General features: G+C 35.0%; 2 protein-coding genes across 16 annotated transcripts in view; one reads left to right on the forward strand and one right to left on the reverse strand.

Annotated features, from left to right (window-relative positions):
- The window catches only part of LOC137618227 (FYVE and coiled-coil domain-containing protein 1), a 220024-nt gene extending 205210 nt beyond the window's left edge, over nt 1-14814 (forward strand). For 3 of the 8 annotated variants that reach the window (XM_068348361.1, XM_068348362.1, XM_068348363.1), the window contains exons 8-17: nt 528-602; nt 1682-1825; nt 2065-2277; nt 5521-5654; nt 7123-7332; nt 10215-10303; nt 11374-11630; nt 11786-11875; nt 12222-12427; nt 13505-14808. In XM_068348361.1, coding sequence (XP_068204462.1) covers nt 528-602; nt 1682-1825; nt 2065-2277; nt 5521-5654; nt 7123-7332; nt 10215-10303; nt 11374-11630; nt 11786-11875; nt 12222-12427; nt 13505-13634 — 1548 coding nt within the window. In that variant the 3' untranslated portion in view covers nt 13635-14808. Of the gene's footprint in view, nt 1-527; nt 603-1681; nt 1826-2064; nt 2278-5520; nt 5655-7122; nt 7333-10214; nt 10304-11373; nt 11631-11785; nt 11876-12221; nt 12428-13504 lie in introns of all 8 variants that reach the window. The other 5 variants (XM_068348357.1, XM_068348356.1, XM_068348358.1 and 2 more) reach the window with 5 other exon arrangements.
- A 1949-nt stretch (nt 14815-16763) lies between these two features.
- Scamp (secretory carrier membrane protein) overlaps nt 16764-19887 on the reverse strand; it is a 76170-nt gene continuing 73046 nt past the window's right edge. For all 8 annotated transcript variants that reach the window (XM_068348367.1, XM_068348368.1, XM_068348366.1 and 5 more), the window contains one exon: nt 16764-18944. The gene's annotated coding sequence lies outside the window, so the exon portion shown is untranslated. The remainder of the gene's footprint in view (nt 18945-19887) is intronic.

Here is a 19887-nt window from a genome sequence, read left to right on the forward strand (position 1 = left end):
GCGAAAATTCCCCGTGTGAACAGAACTGATTTCGCAGTATATGAGTGGAACATAAGGTGATATAAACAAATATGATATTAAAGTATTGTATTAATAAAAGGGTTGCTTATACAGATCAAGAAAATTTTATTTATAGTCATCATATATTTTTTGTCCTTATTGATGCTATTATTTTGCCTGCTTATTTTTCATGAAGTAAAATTATTGACATTTAGAAAATAGATTTCTGTATCTATACCATTTTCGTTTTTCAGATTTGTCACTCAATATTGATTAGCTTATTGCTTGATTTTTTCTTTTGCAGTTTAGTATGTCTAATACAATCGGGCACACTATTCTATCTTATTTCTCTTCCTCTTGTTTTGTTAAAGTTTTTATAGTTTATATAGGAAATATTTAATTTCCCTTGTTTCTTTTTGTCACGGGGCTACATTCCCTGATGGAGTCCCTGGGCTTATAGCATCCTGCTTTTCCAACTAGTGTTTTAGCTTAGCAAGTGGTAATAATAATGATAATATATTTTCCAGCTGGAAAAGGAACTGATGGTTAGTAAGACGGCAGTTAAAGAAAACCTCGATCAATTAGCTCTGTCTAAAAACCAGGTAAGGTTTTGATTGATTGACCTTGTTATTCTTAAGTTCATTTTTTATTTGCAATTCCTTTAACTGGCGTAATTTAGGATATAGTTACATTCAGGAAGTGGTTATACAAAACCTCCAAAGTTCTTTAAGTTGAAATTTATATATAACTTTCCTATTACCAATTTATCATAATTTTAATATTTCTGCTGACCATTGTTTGGTGGAACGCTACCCGATAAAGAAATTTATTATAACGTCAAAACTAAAGACAAACTACTTATGGTGGAAACTGTGTGTATTGAATTACAATCCATCATCAGAAACAAGTTGTATACATATTTTTGCTGTACCTGTATAGATTGAGCATATCAGAATCTTTTCATATTACCGATCACATAGTACAGTGCAATGGTTTTATCCTACATTTTATATTAGCAAATATTATTTACGGTAATCATATACAGTATAGTATGGCTTAGAGCCTCTTTCAATTTTTCATGGATAATATCATTATACAGTTTACTTGACATGAGCGGAGAATAGTTTAGAGGAGTTGGTAATAAACTATATTGCAATTTTTTCAGTTCTGTTTTACTATTATTACTATTATTAGTATCATAGGGGACTGTATCATGTAAATATTACAGTAATAAACAATGTATAGTACTTGTAATGTTTAATTCTCAGCAGTTTAATGTAGTACAGCTCTCGAAAAGGTTTACATGCGAGTGAGAATTTTGTATATGACGATGTATCATTGTATTCTGAGTGTGAAATATATGGATTATTTAGATGTACAGATAAAAGACCAGTGTTTTATGGCTGGACTAAACTTTTTATTTTCTGTAACATTTCAATCTATTTTTATACAGTATACTTTCAAGAATTTTTCAACCTTTTAAATGTGTATTTCAGTAAACTATAATTTTAGTATTTAAAGATTTCCATAGATTTACATATTTTCAAAAATAATCTAGTAAAAGAAATCTTGCTATCAAAAGTGGCTCGATGTTAGTTAGGTTTTAGTGTACAGTATTCTTGAGAGTTTGAGGTATAAGGCATATAAAGAAAAATATAAGAAATTGTCTTGAACTTCACAGGCTACCGAGTTCAGAGATCTCCATGATCAGCTCAATCGTGAGTACAAAGAATTGAAGGAGGAGTTTCTTGCCCTACAGCAACAAATTACTGACCTCCGCTTCCAGGTTTCATCCCATACCATGGAACGCGATGCCGCTCAGAAGGTCAGTTGGGTATCTTCTCTGCTTGAATTCTTTGTAAACAATTCTCTGTCTCCTTATGATTGATGTTTATTGTACTCAAACAACCAATAAAAATAGTTCATGGAAAAAATAATCTTGGTATTTTATGTACATGAAAATTTTATTTCTGAGGTGTATACTGCATTGTTTATTTTACATTGCTATTGAAGCTATAGCAAAGAGTACCTGTAGTTCTATTTCATATAATGATATGCTTTTAGGCTGGGGAAGAAAAATCTGAAGCCCTAGAAGCTGCTATGTCCCAAATTGCAGACCATAAAGCTTCGATAATGCAACTTCAGTTACAAGCAGCATCACAGAAGGAGATGTTGCATAACGAAAAAGAACAACTGGCAACTCAGGTGGAAAAGCTCAACAGAATTTTGGTAGATCGTGACCGGGAATGTACCGGACTCAGTAAACACTTGCAGGAGGTAAAGTAGAATACATACTCACCAACAAATTTTGTTCTCTTGCAAAAAGACATCCTATTTTCCTATTCTTAGGTACTTTTGGTCACTGTATTAGACAATGCATGGTCAGTGAAATGTTTTAAGACAGTTTTGGTTGTTTATGAGAAGAAATTGTTAGAATTTTATTTATCTATGTAAAGTAATGTAGATAATTTGAATTTGGGGGAGATTAACTACTCAAAATTATTTACATTATGTATCCATGGAAAGTTCAGTACAAAAATTAAATTTGCTTATATTTTACCATCTAGTACATCTTGACCATGCAGTTTAACAGGAGTCAAATTAAATTTTTCCTGGATACTCTATATGAGATACTATATAAATTGTGTATATTACTGTTTGTTCCTATGCATATATAAATCTTACATCCTTTAAAATAGGAAATTTCTTGAGCAGAGCTGGAGGGCCATTGAAACCTTAAACAAGGTACTTAATAACAGTTGGTGAGTGTGGGCCATTATCCCTGCTTGCCAAAGACTTTACCTTTGTCTCTGACTGCAATGAGTATGGACGTATACCTTTGTCCCTGACTGCAATGAGTTTGGACGTATACCTTTGTCCCTGACTGCAATGAGTATGGACGTATACCTTTGTCCCTGACTGCAATGAGTATGGACGTATACCTTTGTCCCTGACTGCAATGAGTATGGACGTATACCTTTGTCCCTGACTGCAATGAGTTTGGACGTATACCTTTGTCTCTTACTGCAATGAGTATGGACGTACAGCTGCTTTCTGTCAAAGGCTGTTTAATCTTTTCCTTTAATTACTAGTTTGAATGTTCATATTGGCATCATGTATAATAATGAAACGAAGTAGGATTGCAAGTGTATGTTGGACACTTCTTCGGTTCATGATAAACCGGCAAAATATCTTTTCAATTACACTTCTTCCTTCTTCGGTTCATAATAAACCGGGAATATATCTTATCAATATTTAGGGTCATAATTGTTAAAGTGATCTCTATTCACTAAGTGCATATCATTGCCTCATGTAGGCGGGCATTTGCATAGAGGAACGAAAAGGCTGAATATTCCAGTGTCATTCTTAGTAAGCCCATGGGTCACTGAAGAGATTGTTAAGCATTTTGTGCGCCTCATCAAGTTCGCCGTAGATAAATATTCCAGTTGTACGCCCCTGGCTTTCTTATTTATGGAGTATGAGAAGATTACCACTAGCAAATGACCTGAGAGAGGCTTGGCTTTCCTTGGATCTTGCAGGTAGGCCCTTGATAACAGTGGTGAAACCAGTGATTCAGAAGTGATCCCAATGTCAGTGACCCTCTAATATAATTGATGGGCCAATAAGGACTCCACTCCTGCTGAGTAGAGTGCTGAAGTGTAGAGCATAGGCCCAAGGGTTGGTAAACCTGTGTATATGTCCTGGTGCCCACCCCCTTGTTTAGCCTTGGTTCTATTCCCATGTTTGTCATCCCTATGCCATTCACTCCTCAGTGCCTGTGATTGTGACTGTGCCACCCTCCCTCCCTGTGTACTGTACCTGTCACACAAGCCCCTGCATGTGTTATAATTGCCATTGAATGTGCTTGCCGCTTCCCTTAAGACAGTGTCCCCCAGTTTTGTTGCTCTTGTCAGAGTGGCCTGTCTATTTCTTTTGGGGGAACATCATTGATGGTCACTCGGATCTATTATTTCATAGCGACTACTTGCAAATCCTGAGGAGGAAGTAGGTAACTGGAAGAGGGAATTTGTTCTCCTTCCGTTTTTTTAAATTCTGGTTCAATCACCTCTTCTAAGCACTTGAAGTAGCCAAGAATGCCAGGCTTAGTCGCAAGTATGGCTCTTGCCAATACCACCTCTCAAGGCCCCGGATGCTTCCCTATCAACAATCAAGGCAGAGACAGAAGGAGAACATAATAATCTTCTTGATGACCAAGGTGGGGAAACACTGTTGACCTCTTTCCTAAGCATGGGTCTGAAACCCTTCAACCACAGTCCCTTGGCTGTCGGCTGTGCAATGATGACTTTAAGGAGTCATCTTGACACAGGATCTCTTACCAGAGTGTCAGCGTCCCTTCCTTAGCACTGGCATAACTACGAAAGATATGTTGCAAAATGGTCTCTTTTTTTAACTTCGAAAAAATTTTTGAAGCATACTCTTCGACCTTTGAGGGAGTGCAGGTATCAGCCTGAAGTAGAGCTCACAAAATTGGTTATTATATCCCACTTAGACTGAAAAATTTGCAGTCTGATAGGTTTGAAGTTTGGATATGCCAACAAGCATCATCTTTCTTAAGGGAATATACCTACAATTTTGTCCAAACTTTATGTTTTGGCCCTGTTGTGTCAGCTATATAGTTAGGTAGCCATTACAGCTCTCTCACGGAACAGGATACATCTTGACTGCGGGAATGTGTTCGATATAAGTCCGAAGGAAGAGTATGACTGTCTCTTCTGCTTCTTCTTTCTTATCCCTTACTTGTGGATAAAGTTTTCATTCCATTACATGCTGAATCCGACATTGATGCCGATAAGCTACATTTCTGAATACAAATTTTATTAGACTGTATTTGTAAGAAGTAGTTCTCTCCAATTCAATACTCCTTTTACATGGGGAGGATATTAGAATGAATACCTGTTCATCGGCCATCCTACTTCATATATTCATTCACAGCTGCTTTTCCTCTTGAGGGGAGAAAGATTCCTTCATTGCAAGCACTGCTGAGGCCCTATGAGCCTCCTCATCCCTATGATAGGTTGATAAGAGGTTGCTGGAGTCGCCTGCACTCCTGTAACGAGACCAAGGAGACTGCCATTTCCAGGGATGAAAAAGAACCAACCACTTGGTTTTTAGGGGAGCTTCTTACTTATCATGAAGTGAGTGTCCATATTTTAAAGGACAAAAGTTTTTATACGCATAGGAACAAACAGTAAATTTCAAAATGATTTTTGTATTTCTCCCTTTTATACATGCCTTCGTCCTTTAAATTCAAATTCCCACCTCAACAACTCTCAGTCCTGGCTTGAGGGTCAAAAGTGAAGTGTCTTTGACAGGCGGGCGAGCTCAGCTAATCGCCGTGCTCACACCTGTCGTTAACGATTTAAAAGGTTGTTCCAACTCTGTGAAGGCATTCCCCATCTTAATGGAATCAGGGTTGTATTGCTAGGAAAAAGATAAATTTACTTTAAGATTTGTTATAGTTTATGTAAAAGTTAATGAGACTGAGCTCCATTTTTACAGGCAGAAGTAGCGCTAAAGAATGCAAAACTTGCTCTTTTGGAAACCCAGTCAAAGCTGGGTACAAATGAAGAAGAAACAAAGCAGTTGAATGAAGATAACTTGAGTCTTCGAGAAAAAATAATACAGTTGTTAAGGTTAGATGTTTGGTGCATGTCTGTTTTTATAGTATTTTGGCATTTCTTTACTGATTCATAGATTGTGATGTGGTATTATTTATCTAATCCAATACTTGCAGTGCAGAAAATAACTTTAGTGTAAGCTACCTACTCTACTACTCTATTAACTCTTTGAGATGCTCTTGGTGGTCCAAAACTCAGCCGAGGTAAAACATACTTGGTTAAGCTGATGGCTAACGACGGAACCCAATACTCGGACACGAGTGGGCGCCGACGACGACGACTATTTAATATTTCAAATTAACTTCATTTTATCATTAGTAAATCTAGTTTTCATATAATGCTGATTTGGATATAATTTTGATGTGGGATTATTTTATATATATGTAGTTAAACTGTTCAGTGCTGTACTCTAATATACTTGAGATTTGCAACGTACAAAATCGTTAATTATAAATTTAGGATGACTTGGAATTTAGTGGCAAACTTAAATTTTGCTTTCTTTGTTATTAACATTTATTCCTGTTATTATACATAAAAATTGTAAGGATAGATTAAAAAGAGGAAATAGAGAAAATATTGTGATTATCTATCAAGAAATAGTTAAGAGAGGATGCTATTTTAACTGCTCTGATTTTTGGGAAATATTTAGATAACTATTTTCCAAACAACCCCATATATCATTCCATTGCTACCTAGCATCAAAGTATTTGATTTTAAATTCTCTATTTTGATACCATTTGATGTTATTGTAATCTCAAAAAGTTGAAGTGAACTACTTACTGTATTTTCTTGGAGTGTTGTTGTGGTATTCATATACAATTTTTCAAGAATGGTTTTTTATAGAATAAGCTTTTAAAAAAAACTATTTGGCATTACAAAAATAGTACAGTTGCGCAGTATGGAGAGGTTCGAAACATTTGTGTTACTGGTTATTCCTATTTGTGCAAAAGTAATTGAAAAAATGCAAAGCACTGCTTTTCCTTTGATGATGTATTTGAATTAATTTTAACTACAATATATTCAATTTAGTGTATGGGTTATAAGTCTTGTAATTGTCAGCAGATGCAAGGATTTTATGGTACTTTTGGTTAGTGTTGGAATAAATACATCTTGATCCTGCTGATGCCAATATTTTAATTTCATTACGATAATTGCATCCTTGTCTCATGGGATTAGGAAGCTGGTTAAAAACTTAAATATCAAGGTTCACAATGACTTAGAACTTGATTCCATGAGTATGGATAAGAATTACCTTCATATAACTATGATGCGTTATAAATCAATTTACTTAACTGAATACCATAACACCATATATTGCTGTACTATTTTTCACTGCACATTTCAAATAGTCTGTGTTTGTTAACATACCTTAGAAATTAGTTAAATGTTGATATATTAGTTAATGTCACCCTTTTCTAACCAGTTGTTTTATGTGAACTAATATCATACCTCCCAATTTTCTTTTTTGTGTTAACCACAACAGGGAAAAGGATGCCCTTTGGCAGGCAAATGTCCGCTTAGAAGGGGCAGCTACAAGAGCAGGTAGATCGTGGATGGATAATAAAAGTACTCAGGAATGTATGGGTTGCAATGCATCATTTTCATTAACCCGTCGACGGCATCATTGTCGCTCGTGTGGACGTATCTTTTGTACGGGTTGTTCTGATAATTGGATCAACACTGCAGCCTCAAGGTGCCTAAAAACAGGTTTAACTTACTTCTGGTCTTAAAGATTTCTTACATATTGAATTTTGATGTGGTAACCAACTTGTACTCTACAGTATTGATTTCATTGAGAAATTTTGGTTTATTTATGAAGTGTGTATTGAAAGGATTTTAATTTGACAGTAATTAGATTATTATTATTGTTATTATTATTATTATTATTATTTTTTGTCGATATTCAATCCTATTTTGAAAAGCTGAAAGCTACAAGTGCAACATTCCCAAAAGGGAAAGCAATGAAGAAATAAAGAATAAACTACTTATAAAGAAAATGTAATAGGAAAAATTGCACTTAAATATTAAGTAATAGTCAAACAGAAAATAGCAACAGGAGTTTTATTTTAGAATTTATTACAGTATTTTTATACTTGCTTTGAAATCATAAGCTATTTATTGAGATGCACAAGCTTCATGACTTTTGACTTACTCTCTGCACCCCATCCCTTCCTGGACCAGCTAGGAGAGCAACGCACCATCTTCCTTAGCTGTCTCTTAACTATTGTATCAGTTAATTTCAATTGTGCAATGTGTTCATTTGACCTTTTTCTCTGTTCTGTGTCATTTCTTTTAAGAGATTACAACTGGCTGAGACTGAGAATGTTCCATTTTGGTTCGTTGGGAGTAATATACATCTTTGTCAGAACCGTACACAAAATTCAATTTGGGTTAACTAGTTATTGCCTTATTTTATTTTGCATGTAAAGGTGTCTCTCCTTGTTTTGTTTGCGCTGTGTGCAATTGCACAGGAAGTGCTTTGATTCATTGTAAATTGTAGCTGGTGTGAATAGTGTGAGGGCTTGGATGTTGAAGGAAGGGATGGGACTGTACTTTATTGGTTGGGGAGACTGTTTGATATATTTTTTATGTTTTCGATGGTACCAGTGGACTGGGTGTGTGTGTATTGTTCCACTATACAAAGGTAAGGGAGATGTGCATAAGTGTTGTAATTTTAGGGGTATTAGTTTGTTGACTGCGGTTGGAAAAGTGTATAGTAGTGTTAATTAATAGGATTAAAGATAAAACAGAGGATGCAATTTTAGAAGTGCAGGGTGGTTTTATAAAAGATAGGGATCTATAAATCAGATTTTTACAATTTGCCAGATATTTGCGAAATATTTAGCAAAAGTTAAGGAGATATATATTGCATTTATGGATCTGGAGAAAGCCTATGATAGACTTGATAGGGAACCGATTTGGAATGTGATGAGGCTATGTGGAATTGGTGGAAGGTTGTTGCAAGCTGTGAAAATTTTATACCGGCAGTAAAGCATGCGGAATTGTAGGAAATTGTCAAGTGAGTGTTTGCCAGTGAGAGAGGGGCTGAGAAAGGCATGTGTGATGTTGCCATGGTTCTTCAATTCATTTGTTGAGGGATTTGTAAGAGAGGTGAATGCTTGAGTGCTTGGCCGAAGATCAAAATTGATAGATGAGAGTGATCATAAGTGGAAGGTGAATCAGTTGTAGTTTTGCAGATGATACTCTATTGGTTGCAGAGTTGAAGGAGAAGCTGGGTCTATTAGTGACAGAGTTTGGAAGGATGTTTGAGAGAAGGAAGTTGAGAGTTAATGTGTGTAAGAGTAAGGTTATGAAATGCATGAGAAGTTAGGCTGTTACTAGATTAAATGACTTGTTGAATGGAGAGTTACTTAAGTAATTAGATCAATTCAAGCACTTGGGTTCTGCATTTGCTGCAAATGGTGGAATGGAAGCAAATGTGCGTCAGAGTGAATGAAGGATATGAATTGTAGTGGGCAGTAAAAGGAGTGGTAAAGGATTGCTGGTTAGGAATGAATATAAATAGTGTTGTATGAGAAACTGAATGTACCAACTGTGATGTATGGATCGTAGTTGTGGAAAATGAAGGTGACGGAGAAACAGAAATTGAATGTATTTGAGGTGAAGTGTCTGTGGAGTATGGCTGGTGTATCTCGATTGGATAGAGTTAGGAACAAAGTAGTGAGGGTGAGAAAGAGAGTTGAGAACAAAGTAGTGAGGGCAAGAAGTGGTGTAAGAAATGAATTGGAAGGTAGAATTTATATGTTGAGGTGGTTTTGCCATGTAGAGAGAATGGAAAGTGGCCATCTGTTGAAGAAGGTGATGAATGAAAGAGTTGATGGGAGAAGTATAAGAGGAAGGCAAAGGTTTGGGTTGATGGATGGAGTGAAGAACGGCTCAAGTGATAGGAGGATAGATGTGAGAGAGGCAAAAGAGCATGCTAGAAATAGGAATGAATGGCAAGCGATTGTGATGCAGTTCCGATAGGCCCTGTTGCTTCCTCTGGAAGTAGCGGTAGTAGGGGAGTCAGCATATGAAGCTTCATTTGTGGTGGATAAAGGGGGAGGGTCGACTGGGGCACCTTAGCAGTACCAACCAAAATCAGCCGGGTCCCTCGTCAGTTAGGGAGGAGCGAAGAAAAGAAAAATCCCCTTTGATGTTGGCTACCTCCCCAAATTGGGGGAAGCACCATGGTAGATAGATATGATAGATAAATTGTAGAGATCACAGAAAAGATCTGTATGACATGACAATATAATGGTTAATAGAAAAATTATATCAATATACATTTGTTATCTTTTGGAAGTTGAACTATTTCATTGTGAAGATCATTCCATGATATGCTCACAGCCAGAATAAAACTTTTAAGATTACTGTGTAGTATTGAACCTTAGGAAAGCAAAGACATGATGTTTAGGATCGCCTGTATATTTGCTACTGGGTGCTATGAAGTAGATTGCATAGGCTAGGAAGATATGAATATTCATTTGTATATATTACTGTATCTTGTGTCTAGTATAAAAAATATTTTAGCATATAAAAGTCAATAATTTTTTTTTTTCTCATTTTCAACAGCCGACCTGTAAGGGTTTGTGATGACTGTTTCTCTGTACATGCCGAATTAGCTACGATAATCGCAACTCCTGCTGTGCAAAGCAATGAAGGTAAATTACATAGTTCTGTTTTTTTATAGTTAGTAAAGTTAAAGAATATCTGAAGGACTTATTTTGTGTGCATTACTTGAATGGATTTGTAAACATGTAGCAGTAGGTATCTTATGATTTTTTTTATATTCAATCAGAAACTTAAAAGAAAAAAAAATTAAAATTTTAATTAAATTATGGATTCTTCTTTGAAACATAAACCTTTGTAAGTTCTTTATTATCTCTGATATGTTATAAAGTCATTGTGTGCGTACAGCAATACAGCAAGCAAATTGTTTACTTCTATTATGCATAAGAAAAAGGAGTTGTATTTTTATACTCTTATAGATTACGTGTTACATTGGGCGAAACTCACAGACTGCTCACTTTCAGAAAACTTGCTTCTACCTCTTGATTTTTGTAGTAGTTTATCAAGAAAAGTAAAAAAAGTAAAGGCAAAAATGATGTGCATGAATATATTGATGCTAACTGCTGCTAAGATAATTTTGTTCTGTCATTGCTTGGAGTATAATCTTCATGCCTGGATGCCATAAAGAGATCTACTGGAGTAAACAAAACATCCAAAACCATTTTCTGTTTTGAATAATTCTCATTGCAGAGTAAAGTGTGGTGTATACTGTAGACAGATTAGAGAGAAGGGCATACAGTCCACAATACCTGTATGAAGTAGCTCGGTCAAACCAATGAGATAAATTGTTATAACATTTAGGTTTGTTTATATCATGGTGTGTCAAAATGTCCTCTTTTCAGAATTATAAATAATAGCACATGTTTTGACGTTCAAGCTGAATTTTCTTGTTTCTGATAAACACTGTAGACAACAAGTGTCCACCAAAATGTAATGATGGATTATTTAATCCTTAGTATTCTGTATTCCTAATAATTCTAATTAGTTGCATTGCTTTTACTTTTGTTTTATCATCTTTTATGTCTACCAGTACATTTTTTGATTTTGAAACAAAAGGATATATTGTTAATGCTACCAGTGTTTAAAGATAATCTCTTAATTATTTTGTGGACTGTTTATATTATTTTGTGGACTGTTTATATAATTTCATCTATTCCTGTAGAAAGTGAAAATGCAGCAGAGTCAGGAGCGGTCACATCAAGAACCAACACACGGAAAGGTCGCCCACTTCCCATAGGTTCTAAGTTGCCAGACGACGAAGAGTTTTCTGTGATATCTGATGAAGAGCTTCAAAGTTCAAGATTATCAAGTCCAAGTAGTGGATCTCCTGTGAGTAATGAAGTTGTAACTGAAACCAGAGCTACGACAGATGTCCTTACACTAACATCACTTGCTGAATCACCACCTACAAATGCCGAGGTATAGTATAGTATGCACCATTTTAAGTGAATATTGTTTAATAACTGTATCATGGTTTATATTTTTAATTCAATGTTTACCTCTTCATCTAATCTCTTCTACCTCAAATGTTTTGCCATTTCATTTACATTTTTCTTTTATCATTACTCATGTAGGTGTGGGTTGGAGCTGGCACACGAGTGTTAGTGCCCGTTGATCTGCCAGCTGGAATTACATTGCATTGGCATTTTTCATCTGAACCTAAGGTATGTGTTAAACTGTCATTGACAGTTATTGTCATGATTAACATTAGTATGTTAACTACCGCTGCAAGAATTGCCCTTCCACTGATTTTATAAGCCTCCCCAAGCTGCTTTGTGTTTTTTAGATTCAGAAGGCAGCTTTCACCCTGCAACGTAGTATATTCTTTCATTAGACAAACAAGACAATATTAGTAATATTCAGTCTAATATTAGGCATGTATATAAAGGGTTTTATTCAGAAAAAAAATCTTTAAATATATTTCTTCTCAATACAGGAGACATTTGGCAGTCTTGTTCAATGTTGTGTAAAAAATAAGGAGCAGTCATGAATAAATGCTTTTTATTTCAGAGTGTATCATTTGCCGTACTGCACCAACCTCCTCAGGCTGAGGGGTTAGAAAGATCGGACAGTGAAGGAGCATCTTCGTGCAATCAACAAAGAGTATTAATTCCTACTACCAGAGTCGCATCAGCTGAGGGAGCAACTGTAAAAGGGAGGTTACAGACCAAGCAACCCGGAGTGTATACTCTTGTTTTCGATAATTCTTGTTCAAGGTAAATGTCCCTTTCTTGAAAGTTGTTGAGGGAAATCAGGATAAAGAACTGAGAAAAGCAGCAATCACTATGACCAGGTGTATTATAGGATAGCAAAATTCCATCTATTACCATCTCTGAAATCAAGTTCACAGTATAACTGTTGGTCCTAAAACTGTCACTAGAGAGAGAAAGAGAATATTTAAATACTTGTAGCTGTGGTGCTATAACTAACCTAGTCTTCTGGCTTTCCCTTTAAACTAAAAGTTAGGGTTTTTTAAGCGTTGAGATTTTTAATCTAGTAGGCAGTCAGTTGATAATTTTTCCCCAAAAGGAAGAGTATGGCTTTTGCATTTTTCACAATTGTCCGAAACACAATACTGCTTCTGGCATGAGACACAATGAGGATCATGATTGCCCCGAAATAGTTCCCTTAAAAATTCAAGGGGGGTAATTACTAACAAATCCAGGAGAAAACATCCTGTAAAACCAGATAACCTAAATAACACCTGAGCTTCACAATGTGGAGCAGGATAACAAGTGTCAAATCTGAGCTTGCAGGAATTGAGAGCTCTGAAAAGAAAAAGCCTCTGTGGTATACTAAAGGCAAGGTTATTGCCATCAGTCACCAGTGTTTCAATACATACTAGAGGCCTAAACCTATTGAAAGGGAAGAAAACGGGACATTTTTATTTTGCGGTAAATGTTGATATTGTCTTGATACATACTAGAGTCCTAAGCCTATTGAAAGGAAAGAAAACAGGTAACTTTGTTGTGGTAAATATTGATACAGTATAAGCTAAGCTTCAGAGACAAGCAATATGGACAACAGGCGAGTATAGAAATAAAAACAAAATTATTTGCATGATTTTAGGCATATTAATGTAGATTAAGAAACTTCTGCAGATGAGAAATGTTTGTAAGTTAATCTGGAAGTGCAAACTTGTAAAATATGAGTGGCATATCTTTGATAGCTTCATCTTTTCATATTATGGCCCAAAGGAAAGATTTATTAAATTAAATTGCAGAATTAAAGTCAAACCCTTTAAAATTTTGTTTATTTCATTCAATTTATTCCTGATTTTTTTATATTTTCAGACTCACAGCCAAAAAAGTTACATACAGTCTTCAATTGGAAAATAAGATAAATTCCACAATTTCAAGACTGCCAGAAACAGCCAGCTCATCACTATCATCTCATTCAGAAGGAACTTTACCAGCACCATGAGGTAACTGGTCTTTCTTTTTATATTTAGGTGCCATATATCTATCTATCTATCTGTACATAAAGTATATATATTTTTGTATGTAATTTTGGTGACAAATTTTCAATGACAGCTTATGCCACCCTCTACTGAAACTTGGGTAAAAGTTTCGAGTACTTTCATTCAAGTAAATGTATGGCAAATACAAAAAAACATTTGAAAATTTTCATGTCAAACATGTACACTTGTCCACTAGTCAAGTAACATTTAAACTGTAAATTTATATACTTAAATTGGAAAACTGCGAATGGAACGTTATTCACTTACTCGCAAAAGGGATTTTGACGAAGGAAAAATCTATTTCTGGGAAGAGGCCTGTGACGCCCGGTGAGAAAGGTCCTTCCTTATACCTTTCCTAATATAAATCTTCCAAATATACTAGAGAAAGATAAAAGCATGGAATGCAGAGGTTACAACCCTCGCGCGAACACCTTGTAGGTGTCGTGTATTAAACAAAGGCGTGTGTAAACCACTATTCACAGGTTGTCTTCCATTTAGATAATCCCTTCATCAATGGGGAGGGCCGTGACAGGCCCTAGATAACATGGTTGAACTCCCCAACGACACCTACCACGCGCGCCCTCTAGGACATCCTTCTTTAATTGGACTTGAAGCAAGCATAGTTTTTTTGGGCACAGTGTTTTTTCGAAGAATTTCTCGTTATTTCAACATGACTGACGTTGTTACTTCACCCTTACCAATGTTAAGTACCATAGTTTGTTTTGGCAGCTTTTGGCAGTACCGGGCATTTGTTCTATTTCCATTATGATGGTTTTTAGTTTTGGAAGCGATTGTCCTGCCGAGGTATCGGCAGCCATTTTGGGTATGTTCGCTTCGGTAAATTTTCTAGTTATTTTTGCCCATCTGGTACTCTGTCAGATAGGTTATATCACTTACGTTTTATGGCCTTTTATGTTATCATTAATTATTATTAATTTTTACTATGGTATTTATTTGCTTGCAAGTCCAATTTGGACCTACGAAGAATAGCGATTTAAGATAGCGTTTTAAAGCATAGTAACGATTTAAAGCTTAGCGATTTAGTCTGTTAATTTGTACCCTCCTGGAGGGTTCGTTTTAGACTATATCCTTGTTTTTTTGTTACGTTGTCGTTATTCTTCGTTATTACTATTACTAAGAGAAGCAATCAATTTTATTAATTTTCTATATTTGGAAGATTTATATTAGGAAAGGTATAAGGAAGGACCTTTCTCACCGGCCGTCACAGGCCGCCCCAGAAAAGCATATTTTTGCCTTAAAACCTAAAATAAGTTAGCTGAATTATTGTTCCAAGCTTATTAGCCAAAACAACTTTCTGATAAGCCATCAGACAAAATCAATTGGCTTCTGAGGAGCTGTGTAAAATTGAATTTGCTCGATATGTACGGCAATAAACCTTTGCAGGAAAATTACATTTTCGACAGTATAAGAAATTAGCTGTTCAGTAATCAGTTACACTGCAGCTTTTGTTTAGTGGGCAGCTGCATGTGTAACTTCAGCTAGCAAACATGGATTCAATATCAGGTGTCACTTTTAATTTATGAAAGTACGCAGATGTTTGGACGAACTGTAAATGTGCACATTAACAAATAAGATTTTTTATATCCTGAAACAAAATACTGCCTCTATGCCTCTACTTGAACTTTTAAAGAATCGTAAATTGATATCACATCTTTTTATGAAATAGCAAACCACTAGATCAGAAATAATTATTTCCTTCCTTTTGGAACAACGAAAAATATACTAAATTAGGCACTTAAAAATTCACATGAAAAAACTACACACTTCATTTGCCGTTTTTTAAACCTTTTAACATTTTAGATGCGGTAATTTTTTTTTCTTCATCTAAAAAGGTATGATTTTTAGGGACCAGAATATTTTAGCATGGTTAGTTTATTTACCAGTAAAAAAAATTTTAAAGTACGTATATGCTAGTGCCTTTTATTGTTTCTTATGAATCTTTTATGTACAAATCAATTACTTTTTGAAGAAGGATAATTGACAAAAGCAATATTTTATAAAGGGTATTTCACTTTGTGAAAAGTTGATTACATTTCCTTTCTTGGTTTTTTCGAGGTCAGTTCCAAGTGTACTGCACTCCAAACAACGTTCCGAAAATAAGTTGAAAGCTCTAAAAACTTAGTTTTTAATAGTGGTAATACAGGTCGACAAATTTTCTGCAGTACTGTACCGTTACATGCAATACGTTATGGAATTTCAGGACCAAAGAATTTGTACATTTGCAAAACTTCTTTTCAAATGTGCCTTGAAATGAGATTGTTATTATTTATAAATCGTTGCTATGAATTAGGCAAATATTCATATTTCACCTGTGATAAATTTACTGGAGGTTTGCACCTAACTCTGCTTCTCTGTCAGCAAGTGGAGCATTAATCTTTGCAGGACTTTCATGTGCACAAAACATTTCAAGAAACTAAGTATATTTCATGTTTGTTTACAATGAAATTTTGAATAGCGAGATGTCAAGGGATGTGTACATGAAAACTATCAGAGCAACCTGTCATATAATGGCTGTTCATTTTCTGTTACATGTAAGCCTAACCAAGTAAATACAGCAATTGGTTGCTTGAGTCTTATATATTGCAAGTGCTGTGCATGGATGGTTTTAATTTCATTCTACATATATTTAGTTATTTAATTTTAAGTTATAATGCGCAATATTATTTATAGCATAATTGCACTAGGCTGTATGCTTAAGTATATATGGAAATGAGTGCTGTATTTTAGATAGTATTAGTCTACCTTATTTTGCTTTAGTGCTTTATTAGGCTACTATTGGTTGAAGTCAGATGGGTTTGGTTATCCTCTTAGTCAAGACATGTTAAAATTTTGGTTAGTCTAGAACTAAGGATTACTGCTTAATTTCTGTTTTGGCTATTTCATGAGCACTACTGTATTCCTAGCAGTTGCTAGAATTATTCAAAGCAACTCTTATATCCAATATTAACCAGTTAACATTTTGTTTTGTATTTTTTTTTGTATTTATCATCTGGTTGCCTTCAAAGGAATAAAATATTCTGATCACAAGCGCTACTAATATATTGGTTAGGTAACATAGTAATTAGGAAGTGAATATTTCAATTAAATATAATGGATAAGTATAACACTTTTTTACAATACGCAAACTTGCAGTGGTATTACATTGTGTATTAATGATGATGTTATAGATATTTATATACAAATGTAAGATACTGTATATTTTACAATGTTGATATTTTGCTTAATAAATGATTTATTATACTTTATTAATGCTCTTTCCTCAAAGTCCAACGTATTATAAAGAGGTCAGCTTTAAAGGTTGTAGTGGATTCTAAAGGACACAAATCAAAAACTTTTGAACACTTACAGTATACATACATACTGTACTGTATTTCCTTTGAATTCATAACATGGAACTTCAGGAGAAAAAAATTATAAAAATGAAACACGACAAAATGTGGAAGGTCCTTCAGAAATTCCTTCAGTTCTCGTGTAATATATTAGCTCTACAGTTGAGAGAGGAAAAAAAGACCCTTATTGATTCATTTACTAGGAAGCAATAGCATTTAAATTTGCCCCTTTTTACCCATGTCCCCCCCCCTCCTCCCACAGGAGCCCTATCTTCAGCTTGACTTAACCTTACTACAACTAAGCATTAAAATATAGGCTACCCTTTGAAATTTAATTATAAACTACAAATATATATTATATATAGAATATCACAAATCAAGACATAACTTCCTCAAAATGAGAAACTACTTGAAGCAACAAATACAATTCCTGTAAAACAAAATCTCAACAGGCTATAGTGAACCAAATTTCTAAACCAATCAAAACTTACTTCTCATTAACATAATATACTATCCAACCTCATAATATTCCCTTGCACTCCAATATGTGATTATCTCCCTCAATTTAATTTTAAATGTTACTATTTATGGCCACTTTAATGCCAAATTGACATAGGAAAACAATTTATATTCCTTACTATTACTTGTGGGCGAACGTCCCGATCACAATTATGTTCAGCTCATCAAAGTGTTAATCCCTTAATCCTAAGTTCAGTGATTTGCAAGAGAACCATGGAAATTAAGTACAGCACTCTGTCAATCTGCTACAACAGCAATCTGCCTTTTCTTAAAATCACAAACTGTCTCTCAACTGAAAGTGAAAAATAAATCCCTTAAATGGCTTCCAGACTGCATTACAAGAACTTCCTCCATTTCATTTGGTAAATATCAAATAATACATCTACAACAGTAATATCAGGTATTTGGCAATCAGTATACTGAAGCAAAGATATTTACATCATACATTAAGTCATGCAAAGCATATTTTTCTCTAATACAAATGAGGCAACAGTGATCCATCAAAGTTTTCTGGGCTGTATTGGTACTAATATAACAAACACCCAAACCCCTACTACAGTTTTATAGTAGGAAACCCTGCAATAGTGATGGCGCATAATGTTATTAGTGGACCAAAAACAATGTTATTGATAAGTTATATCAATTTTTAATTAAGGGTCAGGAATAAAGCGAGTATAAGTATGTAACCAACACTGAAAAAAACTGAACAGCCAACAGCCGGTATCTTCATTACCAAAGAAATCTAAAATTCAAAATATTTTGCCATTTGAATTACAAAATAATTCACCTCTCTTGGCCTACAATTTCAACAAGTAATTTGGTGATCTTCAGCAACAAAAATCTACAATATTTCAAATGGCTAGTTCTCCAAAGCCTTGGAAACAGCCCTTCTTAACCAATCTATTTGCAGCACTTTAAACTAAAAATAATTTTCCATAGGAATTACCAAATCATTAATTATATGTATAACAAATGGCCTCTAAATAATAGCTTCAAACTATGGTGTACCAAACGGGCACATTTTTTGTACACTTTAATTATCGAGTTCTTTATATGAAGTATCTCTTGTGTACACTGCAAATCAATGAAATGAAAATATTTAATTCTAAAAGATAATAGATCTAGTAATTGGTAACTATAAAAGATGAAACAATATATCTTCAATCAATGTAAAAGATAATTAATAAACTTTACAATCCTCACAAAAAGAATAACTTCCAAATGGTTTGAAACAAGTCTGCCTACCACCTATAACATATTAATTGTTGACTACTTTGACTGTGCTTTAACCATTCAAAACTTCACGGATGATCCTCCTGGTCTTTCAAGTGGTAAATAAGAAGACAGAAGACCTAAGTAAAGGGGAAAATGCCATAAGTCCTGGTCAATTGCCACTGCTTCCATCTGTAAGAGAAAATACACTTTTTAGTTTACTTAGAAAAAAGGGCCAAACCTAAAACTTTCAAGTTTAGAATTTCACCGAGTTATACAGATCTAAAAGAAATTTATACTGTGAAGTCTATTTGCTCTGTATTTCCTTTTCTCATGGGGACTGCAATCCCTCTCTCTCTGACCTTCGACCCAGGACTTCCTGGAAGTGTAACTAAAGGGCTCACATTTGTATAGTTAGGGAAAAAACGTAATGGCTCCTGCCAGGCTCTTAACAGCTTGGGCATAAAGATATCACAAGTGTTATGCAAGATCCCTAACAGACAAGTGATAAATGGTCAAGGAAGAACCTACATCTATGTAGAGTATATGATGTTTGAATGAAAGGTTATTTACGAGAAATGAGTTTGCATACAATTCTGTTCATCCTTCCCATCATTTGGGAGATACTTCTAAACTAAACTTGCCTGTAAAGCAGAATAACTTGATCATGAGGCTTAATACCTGCACCTACACAATAGAGGGGAACACAGAAGAGGAAAAAGGCCAGGCATTCCAAGTTGCGATCCCTTTCTTGGACAAGATGTTTCTTATCCCATGATGGAGCTAGGTTTGCTAGACCTCTTATTGAGCGGCTACCACTGAACACTATGTAAAGGTATCCAGGGAGAAGTGGTTATACCGTACTACCATAGGCAGTAGAAGTGAAGGTGGTCTATAGTTTCCCAAACTTCTGCTTTCAAGAATTGTAACACTGACAGGTTCTTCCTGAAAGCATTGGATGGTCCCTACATCGTGACACTAGTTGCAGATAAGCATGTCTGATTGTCTAAAGAAGCCAAAAAGAAATGGTGTTCTTGGACATCATCTTCACCGTTCCAGTGCTGAGAAAGTTTCTGTTACTACAGCCTGAAGGTCTGAGTTGTCTTCTAATAGCACAGAGCAGAAAAGCAAGTTA

The sequence above is a fragment of the Palaemon carinicauda genome, chromosome 24 (assembly GCF_036898095.1).
Source record: "Palaemon carinicauda isolate YSFRI2023 chromosome 24, ASM3689809v2, whole genome shotgun sequence".
In the NCBI taxonomy this organism is placed as follows: Eukaryota; Metazoa; Arthropoda; class Malacostraca; order Decapoda; family Palaemonidae; genus Palaemon; species Palaemon carinicauda.